This window comes from Cyprinodon tularosa, unplaced genomic scaffold (assembly GCF_016077235.1).
Source record: "Cyprinodon tularosa strain WSP-4 unplaced genomic scaffold, ASM1607723v1 ctg158, whole genome shotgun sequence".
Taxonomy (NCBI): domain Eukaryota; kingdom Metazoa; phylum Chordata; class Actinopteri; order Cyprinodontiformes; family Cyprinodontidae; genus Cyprinodon; species Cyprinodon tularosa.
Genome location: NW_024038416.1, coordinates 610,783 through 621,778, shown reverse-complemented (window position 1 = coordinate 621,778; position 10,996 = coordinate 610,783). Strand labels below are relative to the sequence as shown.

Below are 10,996 nucleotides of genomic sequence, written 5' to 3'. Positions count from 1 at the left end.
CTCAGGTCCAATTGCGTAGGAATACCGCCAGTTCATTTTCTTTTGACTGTCTGTAGCAAGAATAATATGAAATTTGCAAATAATGGGCTACTGTATTTTTAACGTCTTAAATGCTAATTCGATTGGTTTTCAAATCTTGAAAACCAAGTCCAGTGGATATTTTTTGAATTTTTTCGGAATAAATGCTAATTCCAATCTCAACATTTATTTCACTTTCTATTATTTATAATATTGTTCATTTTTGTTCATACTTCAATTTATTTGTTTTAATTGCCAACATGGATTTTTGTAAATTACTTCTGGGATTTTTTTTATTTTTTTTTATTGCAGAATCAAACTATTACAAGGCCTATCAAAACAATTTTACAAAATTGTAGATTTAATATCTTAGGAAGCTGAGCAGAGTATGTATAATATAACAAATAGAATCATACAGAGAACCTATATACAATTGGAAAACAAAAATAACAGATCGTAGAACAAAGTAATTAAATAAAAAAAGACAAAAAAACAAACAAAAGGACTCTTGAATTTTAAAGTAAATTCTCAATATATTGCATCATTGATTGTATCTCACTTATACGAATATTTAGAGGTGGGGTAATTTTTTTAAATCGACATTTATGTACGAAAAATTTGGCCAAAAGAATTAAATTGACTTCTAAATTAAATTGCTTTTGTTTTAGCATTGAAGCAAACAAAAGCAAAATAGAAGCAATAACATTCTTCTCCCTACAGGGGGCGGTAGACATTGCATCACCGCATTTGACCCGGATGTTAAAAGGGAGAGAATGGAGTATTAAAGGAATTTTAGGGACAGATGGATATAGGGGGGGAAATGCGGTTGTTAATAAAGAATTTTTTTTATTTTTTACACAAAAATATATATATAAAAAATAGAATAGGTGGAACTAGAGAGCCACACACTCAAGTACAGTAGGTGGCGGTATGCACCTATAAATTGTTTGTAATCCGCCAATCTGACAAAGAAGAAGAAGAGGACCCGGATGTGATACGTTAGTATTCCCCCCCATAGCCCCCCTACACACACACACACTATCAAGATTGCGTAGTTCTCCGTTTTATGGTCTGCACCACTTTATTCGTTGATAGTGGAACATAAAGGAAAATGTTCGGAAATAGAGCAGAAAAAACATTAAGGTTTTAGTTTCTGCTACATCGTCGCCGTGCTGGCCCTTTAAGAAAGCCGGAGATCTAAGGTAGCATCAGAGCACCGCTTCTTCCTGTCTGCGTTTTCTGACTTAATACTGTATTTCCTTTTTATTTTTAAGAGTTCATAAAGTCCCGCAGGGTAGATGTAGGTTCGTTAGAAATAAGTTTGTATAAAAGTCTGAAGTAAGGAATGTTTTAAGCCTTTCTGTTAATTGAGACCTCGTTTGTTTCGGTTTTTTGTGACGTTTTCTGTTTGGTTTTTGATGCGCTTCAACATGCTTTATAAAATCTCTATAAATTGGGAAATTGTGAACACTTATTATTATTTTTGCAATTTATTTCTTAACGCTGTCAGGTCCCAACGTGTACAGATCAAATATGATTTTACTTTGAATTGCTTGCAGTATTAATTTATGTCATTTGAACAATGTATTTTTATGATTACCGCAGAGTGTCAAGTAGGGTATTATGTCATGTTCATCAAGCTCTGCACTGGTGGTGCAGCTCCATCCAGTCCTAGTCCTCAGCAGAAGGGGAACTATTTAAATATCCTGGATTTTAACTGCTAAGGTGATGAATGCATCTTTCTCACCCAGTAAATTACTTCTTTGCCTTCAAAGTATTTTCAGTCTTTGTCTTCAGCTCTAAAGCAAACTTAAATGTAGAGCTGCAATAAACGATTATTTTGCAAATCGATTAATCTGCTGATTATTATTTTTTGATTAATCAGTTAATAATTTTATAGCCAAAGGTTTCTTAAAGAAGGCTTTTTGCGAAATCAAACCATGTGGAAAAAACTTTTCCACTTGAGGACTTCTAGATAGAGCATATTGACACATGACAATGATTTATATCTTAAATGCATAATATTTACATATATTTTTTGAAATATTCATATAATTGCTTCTCAAACCTGGTTTCTCTGTCAGATTAAGGCAAGTTCATGATTAATCAATTACTAAATTAGTTGACGATTATTTCACGATTATTTCCACCTAAGGTGGTGCGTTTTCTTTTCTGAATTGTTGAATGGCACTTTCACTCTTTAGCAAAATATCACCACATTATATATATATATATATATAAAAAAATGTAAAATTTAAATAATTTAAATTAGATATTAAACAAACAAAGTGAGTATGTCTGGAGTTATTTATCTGCATGCTCGATGTTTTAAGCATAGTTAAATGTTTATAGGGTAACAAGACTTTTTGCGATCAAGCATTTTATTAACTCTGTGCAGTAATGTATTTATAATGTGAAATGTCTCACAGAGCAAGAGCCTGACTCAAAGAAATTCTGGATTCTGGACAGACAGCACAGTTTTATCCTACCATAACCTGTAAAGATGTCTGAGCAAGGATATCCTTCACCAGCTGCCCCTGAAAGATGGTAAGTAGTGTTTTGTTTTCTTTTTCTCTCTTTTAAACTTCACCCTAACATGAATACTTATTTTGCAAACAAGATCTCAGCTCACCATTCAACACAATCATTATCACTATCATTGATAGTGTGGGTTGTCTCTCTTCTGGTTCAGGTTTTATTTGGAAAAAGAACCAAAGTATTTTGTATCATTTTGCAATTATTAATCTGAGCAAATGAAGATCAAATGTGGATTTTATTGTGGCTAAATTTACAGGTCACTTTATATGCCATGCATAAATTTAAAGTAAAGCAGTGGCACCCTGTTTGCACAGAAAGAAAGTTGAAATCTTTTTGAGGGTGTATTAAACACTTTCAGAATTACTTGTCAGCCCTGAACCATTTAGACCAGAAGGCCCGGACCATCAGGGATCACCTTTAAGTATTTCAATTCAATTAATTTTACTTATATAGCGGCAATTTACAACCCATGTCATGTCAAGGTACTTTATAGAGACAATTCAGCCAGATCATCCAGTCAAACTCATTCAAAGTTTTCTATCTAAGGAAAACCAGCTGATTGCATCCATTCATTGACTCAAAGGCAATCCCTCACACCAAGCATGCTTTAGCGACAGCGGAGAGGAAGAACTCCCTTTTAACAGAACTAAAGAGGGACCTCCTGCATTTTGTTTTTTTTTCAGTTCTGTAGCTCTGGAATAAACACCTTTTTTAAAAAAAAAGCTGAGATGTTCATAAACTATTAATGTGTGGAAGAAGAAAAACATCATTAAACATTATTAAATGGAGAAGTATTCGTTTTACCTTTTAGATCCCATGAAAACATTCTAGCCCTGACAATTTTTCTCTTCCATATTTACTCCTTGCATCACTTTTAAAGTCTGAGGCATTAGTTTTATTTTCTGTGTTTGACCTGCAGCCTAAACACACCTGAACCACAGAGGACCGGCTCCTGCAAGACACCGATCCAAATCCTTTTCGAACACGGCGTGGTTAGTGGAGACCTGCCTGTGTTTGTGATGGAGAAGGCAGAAGGAGAAGCTCACCAGCCCAGCTTTGTCTTCAGTGTGACCATTGGAGGAGTTAAATGTACAGGTGCACAGTAGCATCCTCAGTCAGTGTCTGCTAAATGTAAAACCTCAGTTCTTGCCCAGTTTGTACAACAACAGTCATGTTGTCATCTCACCAGTGCCCCGTTTTTGCCACGTGTTTGATGCGTCCTCTTTGTCAAACATGTCTGCTTCTTTACATTTCTTTACCTTTTTTATTTCTGAACAAACTTCTGAAATCTTCAGACAACACCCGGTTTTATCCTGAAATTAAGCTGCTGACAGGTGCACTCTGTCACTGCAAAAACGATCTAGAGATAAGTTAGAAATTCTTAAATGTATTTATCCTTAATTTGAGTAGGTAAATAAGATGATTTGCCAATAGAATGAGTATTTTTACTCTTAAAATAAGATAATTAAATATGATGTACTTGAAATAAGACAATACGGTTGCTTTTTCTTATTTATAAATGCAAATTGTCATGTTCCGTTGGCAAAGTGTCTCTCTCTAAACTCCTCAATTCAAGAAAAAAATTGAAGAAAAGTTAGTTATTTAGATTAAAATTTTTTTGCAGGCTGATTCAGTTGAATGCAATGGGTTTTATTTCAGCTAATCAGGGTCAATCCTGCTAAATACAACAATCCAGACCTTGCTTTGCAGATTCCAGTGTGTAAAAAAGCAAAATCAAGCACCAGTTTCCTTTAATTTGGCAATTATGTGCTACTTTTGGATGTTGAACAACATAAAATCCTGATAAAGTGAAAAGTTAAATTTAACTTTAAGTAAAATGATGGTTTGAAAATGATCATTTTATATCAACGATATAATAAATGCCTGGTCCTCGTTTTGCAGGTCAAGGTTCAAGTAAAAAGGCGGCCAAACAACAAGCTGCAGAGGCTGCACTGAAATTATTAAACATCGACACTGAAAGTGGGTGAGTGCAACTAATAAAACCTAGAACTGTTTTGTGTTTATCTAAGGAATAAAGGGTTTTGTCATTTGAATATGAAATTATTGTAAAAAAATAAAATAAAATACGGATGAAAATTAGGCATCTGGGTATTGGATCTAAAAGGTGCAGATCAAAGCTAAATTCAGGAAATAAAGATAAATTTGTGTGATGAAAGTTTTTATGGATTAAAAGCAGTATTGTTTTAATAACATTACATTGTAACTATAAACTCTTGGCTTGATCACAGCATCCTTTACACTGAATGCTTAATCCGGTAAAGATTGTAAGATGTGATAACTGAGGCGTCCCGCTGTGCTGTGATGTCGTCCCAACAGGGTTGTTCCTGGGCGGTCCAACACGAACGGTGTGGTAGCAGAACCAAACAACCCCGTAGGCTTGCTTCAGGTGTGCTCTCTCTCTCTTTGCTCTGATTTGTTTACATACTTCCAAGATCTCTAATCACGGTGCAGAGCTGCAGGAGCATCACAGCTTTGTTTGTAACCCCGGTGAGACTTAATCCAGATCTAATAAAGCAAAACGACCAATGTCCCCGAAGCTGAAGAAAGACAGCAGATGAACTCCTTGTTTTTTAGTTTTTGTTGTGATTTTAAGGTTTTCACATCAGGATCTGATACATGTTTGCTTTTGGAAACAAATTCAACTGATTTGATTGAGCTGAGATGTAACTTTCTGTCGCAGCAACCAGACATTCGTTTATAAAAGCTGCCTTTTGATATAAGATATAAAAATCAAACCTTTACCTGCTCTTACAAACACCTGCCCCATCCCTGTCCCTGCAGTATAGATCTTACTTTTTGTTCATATAAAATAAGTGTGGTAATACTTAGAGTTTTAAATTTTTCAGTATTCATTTTGTATTCCCTTAATTACATTTACAATAATGTCATATGTTTGCATGCTGTGATGTAAAAACCAAAAACTCATACATCAGAACTATTGATTTATTGTCTGTATTCATTATTAAAACTGAACATCCTTTCTTTACCTTTTGGTTTTAGACGCTGGCGTTGCAGAAAAGATGGCGCGTTCCCGAATACATCATTTTAACTGAAATGGGGCCGCCGCACAGGAAAGAGTTCACTATTATATGTAGATTGGAGTCGCTCACAGAACAGGGTGCATTTTCTTTTGATCTTTTTTTTTTTTTTTTGTATGTATGTATATGCTTTATTTTTGTTTTTCTGAGACTTATTTTTGCATTTCAGGGGTTGGTAGCACCAAAAAAGCAGCAAAGAAGGAAGCAGCAGAGAAAATGTTGGCAAAGATTCAAAGTTTGTCGGGCTCCTCTGAGATCACATGGGTCCGCCACCGCTTCTCACATTTATTCATTCCACACATTCTGCTATTATTATTTCTTTATTCTTTTTACCTTCCCAATATTTTTTTTTCTAGACTCCGAATCCAAGCGTTGGCTTTGAGAACATCAGGAACTCCACAGCAGAGAAGATCTCTCTACTGAGGAGAAACCCCCTGAGCATTCCCAACACCGACTACATTCAGATGCTGCTAGAGCTCTCCAAAGAGCAAGGCTTTGAAGTCACATACTTTGACATCGGTAAGATCTCTACATCTGTTAGTCACACTTCAGGGTATTGATGATCTAAAGCAGGGCTGCCCAATTCCAGTCCTACAGAGCCACTTTCCCATTTTAAAACGTGAATCATAAATAAAGCTTTTATGCTTTAAAATAATCCCATCCAGAATAGATTGCTTCTTTCTGGGTATGGAAGAAAACGTACAGCCAGAGCTAACAGAGAAGCCTACTTGGATCAAGACAACTTGATGTGTTAGAATGGAAAATCTGCAGACTAATGTTTCTTAGATCGTCTCCATACTGTCTGAGTTTAACCTCGAAATCCAGCATCCTTCGTAACCGCCCCGCTTCGTTCCAGACCCCCTGCACAAAGTGAACCCTGGAAGTCTAGGAGAGCATGCGTGAAGTTATTATTGTTATCATTAATTCATAGGAGCAAAACATGTGGAAATTAACGCTTAATTTAATATGATATAATTGTAATATGGATAATTAGGATCGTGCAAAATTGGTTTGTTATCGACTTCCAAAGCCGGCATCTCTTCCTCCATTCCTTCGATAAGACGTTACTTTTGAAGTTGTAAGATTTGCTCTCGGAAGTTGTTGTGAAATGATGAAACTATGAAACTTTTAAGCCTCTCGGTATGAAATAAATATTTTGATCGAGATGAGAAATCTGCTTCCTGGTATGTTGAAGTACCGATAGTTTGCATCCAGTCATTTAATTAAACGGCCTTAGTTTTTGGGAATATATAAGAATTATGCTCTAATTTGTAGTTACCGATCTGTCGTTAATATATTTTAATCTGACAAACCGGATCTTCTCGATGTTCTTTTTGCTGTTTGGTGCGATTGCAATTGTTGATCTGGACTGGAGCGGACCTAAAAACAGCTTGGCTCAGTATTTTGACGGTGACGGATGGAGAAGACGTACTTGAACAGCGACTTGCGGAGGAGTAGTGGTTGACGTGGAACAGTTCACATTGATTAATATGACTGCCCCAGTGCTCCGCACGACTACATGAGCGGGGCAGAGCGGAGACAGAGGGGGAGATGTGCATCAAATACCCGATTTACACTACCCTTGAAAAACCGATCCATGCCGAGCTCGGTTCTGACGACCGTTTACTCATCATGCTATCTCGGTTCCTCAACTCCTCGCCTCCTAGTGACGATCTCCGGTATTACTGCCAGTATTGAAGGAGGAAATCAAGCAGTTGGTGGCGCTAATGCACCAAAAGTTGTTTGCCAACCGCCATAAAACACAAGAAGAAGAAGACGAAGAAGGAGGGAATCAAGCAAATCAAAATGGCGGCGCCCGTCACACTCAGAAAGTTATGCTTGATTATTATTGCTGTACTTCGGTGTTATTATTTAAAATGCTATTATTTAAAATGTTGCGTGGAGAAGATTTCAATTGTTGTTTATAGTTGAAGAAGTTGTTCTTCTTCTTCTGTTTCCGGAGGGGCATTACCGCCAACTACTGGAATAGAGTGTGAATCAGGATGTGCAGCCAGATGGAGATGACGCGTTCTGCTCATGCGCTCTTGTTATCAGAGAACCGAGCCAGGGAAAAACCGCGCCGAGCCCACCTCTGGAGCTGGTCTGCAGTTATCCTTGTTCGGTTGTGTCTAGCTCAGTTCAGTTCAGTTTGCTAACCATTTACACACGATAAGTTATCTCAGTTACTGAGCTTGGACTGGTCTCGGCACGGTTTTTCTAGGGTAGTGTAAATGGGATAAAAGTCTTTCTGCTATAGGTTTTTCTAAAAGGTATTTCCTCAGGTAAAGCAGAATACTTTAGGGAAGTTTTAGGGTCACATGGAGTAAAGAATGGCGGGTTTTTTTTTCTTTTTTCGTACAGTTGAAATATTTAGAATAAGTTCAAAGTTGTATTTAAAGAAAAGGTTGAGATTGTGAGATATTTAAGTTACAGATCCAGTATGTGTTAACGAATTGCTTTTATGATCAAAGAGGAAGAGGTCTTTGAACCAGACATATTTCCACTTTATTGTTCTGATACTTTTTCCATTTTTTATTGTCATCTTGTCTTCGATCTTAATTCAGTTTAGCAACAACAAAACAGTTCCTCATTTTTTTCTTCACCCTAATACTTTGTTGTAAAATGCTCACATCTGCCACTTCAGCTTTTAATACATGAACAATTTGAAGTCTTTAATTTTTTTCCCCTTTAATTCTGTGCTACTTTGGCTGTTGATGATATGAGATCGTAACAAAGTGCATTAATCTGCTGTTAGATGAGACAAGATGTGGAAAAGTTCAAGCGTATTAAGACTGGTTTAAGCTGCTGCTCGTACAGTGATTGAAATATCATCTGATGACTGTGTCCAGGCTGCCTGAAGGGCTTTTTACTGTAGGTGATAGATGCTTTTAGGTGCAATACTCCCTTTGAAAGGTGTTGGTGTTTTTGCAGATGAGCTGACGGTGAACGGTCAGTACCAGTGCCTGGCAGAGCTGTCCACCTCCCCCGTCACCGTGTGCCACGGCACCGGCATCTCCTGCAGCAATGCCCACAACGACGCGGCGCACAGCGCACTCCAGTACATGAAGATCATGGCCACCAGCAAATAGAAATCCAACCAGCATTCACAGATACTTCACCTAAACCATCGCCTGTCGTCTTGTGTGTAACAGAGCAGCTCCGTGGGATTTCTGTTGACTGTTGACATCTAGCAGAAGCAGGTTTACCGTGGTGCTTCAGGAGTATAGAAGTAAATTTTAAATGACTGCAAACAATTAGCTTTTTCTTAAACAGCTGAAAGCCACGCTATTCTCACACAGGGTTATTCTCACGTTGAAATATAGAGCATAACTACATTTATCTGGCATAAAAACAAGACAAAATTTTACACTGCTAACTTCTTAGCCTGTCCCCCTTTGTTTCTTTCCCTCTTCCTCCACAGTTAGCTTGAAATTCAAACTGACATTAAATAAATGTAAGGCAGCTCTGGTTAGCATTGAAACTACTCACCTATTGTAAATACAGCATTTTAGTTACCTACAGGAATTCTGTTAGCTTAAAAAATATTCTTCAATCACTAAAATACATCAAAAATCACTTTTTATCTGTTCAGAAGAAACCCTCAATATATTAATGTTGATTCTATTATGAAAGTCTCACGTATAGTTCTGCTCGCTCATTGATTGACATCTATCACTTTTTTTGATAGTCAATCAAAAAAAAAATTTAATACATATTTGAACTTAAAAAACTAAACATTTATTGCTTATTTGAAACGCGCTAAATACCAAAATAATGTTAACAATCTATTCAACGCTCAGAAATGATGAATTCTGAATAGATCGTATTCAAACAAGTTTTTTTACATCCTAAATGCAAAATCTATATTTTTTTCGTAAAGCTGTTACTCAATGAGTTGGTTTTTATTAAATGATTTAGTGTGACGATTATTCGATCACTAAATTCATTGTCAAGATGGAGCCATAATGACATTCTGAGTAGAACAGAGAGATAAAAATAAAAGCCTGCATAAAATATATAAGGCTCTTTAGGAGGGAAAGTGGATCACTTACAGCAGCTGAAAAATGTCCCTGTGGAGAAGTCTGAAAATATGTGCATGAGGCTATAGTATGATGGTTTTACATAAAGCCATAGATTGCTCTGGGAAAGAAACCATATTTTGTCCTGGATGTAATGATCCTCAATTGCTTTTACTGTCATGGTGCAGATTATTCATATTTTTTTATTTCTAACTACCATCTATAGAATATCATTGGTTTAAATTGTTTTTTTCTAATTCAATGCACAAGATCAGATTTGTTTGTTTTATCTAAACGCGCTCTGCAGAGCGGTTTGCGCCCTTCAAACTGACCTGCATGTTACTTTCAGCTTTCCTGATCGTATAAATGTGATTCTGTGGAACAAAATCTCCAGACTTGTGTAAGACCTCAGCACCAGTGCAGATTCAGGAGTTTGAAACCAGAAAATAAAACCAATAGAGTCCTAAATGTTTGCTGTTTTCAGTTTTGATTTATATATTTGATATATTTGATACCAGATGTATTGAAGAACACCAAGCTCACAAAAAAAGGAGAAATTTCCTCTAGATAATTGACTCTGGGAGCCTTTTTTTGATTGTTTTTTTTTTCACAAATGTAACGAGTTTAACAAAAAGTGGAATACCAAAATGCATTTTACACGGAGAAATAATACAGAAAACCCCCACCAGGAAATTAAAAGAACGGAGCTGCTATCATCCATAACAGACTGCTCTAAATGTCCTAATAGGCGTGGTGACATCACTCATGCATTTATAGTTTCTAGTGTGGTCAAAAGGCACCAGATGTTTGCATTTTCCCAGTTTTTCTCCCCTTAGGAGCCCGATGCAGTTATCTCTGTTTACTAATTTTATCATCAACGTTTTCATGTTCAGAAGCTGACATACGCTCCTTTAATTTTTGGTGAAATTGCTTTTTATACTGTTTGGCAAATCAACCTTAATTTTAGTACTTTGGCCCATTTCTAGTGGTAGAACGACTGTAGCTGAGCACGAGCTGCAGAACCTTCTAACTCTGCGTACTTTCTATAGTACTGTGTTCAGCTCTTTGTTTCCAGGTTTTCCAAGACAACAAAAATCAACAATGTGGTTTTTAAGCCACTTTTGAACAACTTGCTGGTACCTTTAGGATTATCATAAACTTCCTGGCTAATGTGTTGAGATGTTACTTTAATATCTTGCTGTTCTTTCATCATGACATAGCTTTTTAAAACCAAATAGGTTCCAAATTTGATCAGATAAAACAAATTTGAGGAGGGAGCAAAATGGCAAAGAGGCCAAACCTCCAATCTCAAACAGCAAAAATAAATCATCTTAACACCAAATAGAAAGATGGAAGCATTCA

The 10,996-nt window shown here is 36.5% G+C and overlaps 1 protein-coding gene and 1 long non-coding RNA gene across 2 annotated transcripts; both read left to right on the top strand.

Moving 5' to 3' along the window:
- Positions 1–983: 983 nt before the first annotated feature.
- On the top strand, positions 984–2,487 carry LOC119780251. Its single transcript, XR_005280366.1, has 3 exons — positions 984–1,220; positions 1,624–1,743; positions 2,448–2,487. It is a non-coding gene; the product is annotated as an uncharacterized LOC119780251 (long non-coding RNA).
- Positions 2,476–10,102, top strand: prkra (protein kinase, interferon-inducible double stranded RNA dependent activator). The gene is made up of 8 exons (XM_038280211.1): positions 2,476–2,565; positions 3,476–3,651; positions 4,459–4,540; positions 4,894–4,963; positions 5,578–5,695; positions 5,785–5,879; positions 5,972–6,134; positions 8,547–10,102. The coding sequence occupies exons 1-8, from the start codon at positions 2,522–2,524 to the stop codon at positions 8,702–8,704; spliced, it is 906 nt and encodes a 301-aa protein (XP_038136139.1). The 5' UTR covers positions 2,476–2,521; the 3' UTR covers positions 8,705–10,102.
- Positions 10,103–10,996: the final 894 nt, after the last annotated feature.

What these genes read in the sequence shown, in the direction of transcription:
- prkra (XM_038280211.1), top strand. Translation starts at nt 2,522, where the DNA reads ATGTCTGAGCAAGGATATCCTTCACCAGCTGCCCCTGAAAGATG. An exon ending in CCAGCTGCCCCTGAAAGATG is followed by an intron (nt 2,566 to 3,475) that starts GTAAGTAGTGTT and finishes TTTGACCTGCAG; the next exon opens with CCTAAACACACCTGAACCAC. An exon ending in GCTCCTCTGAGATCACATGG is followed by an intron (nt 5,880 to 5,971) that starts GTCCGCCACCGC and finishes TTTTTTTTCTAG; the next exon opens with ACTCCGAATCCAAGCGTTGG.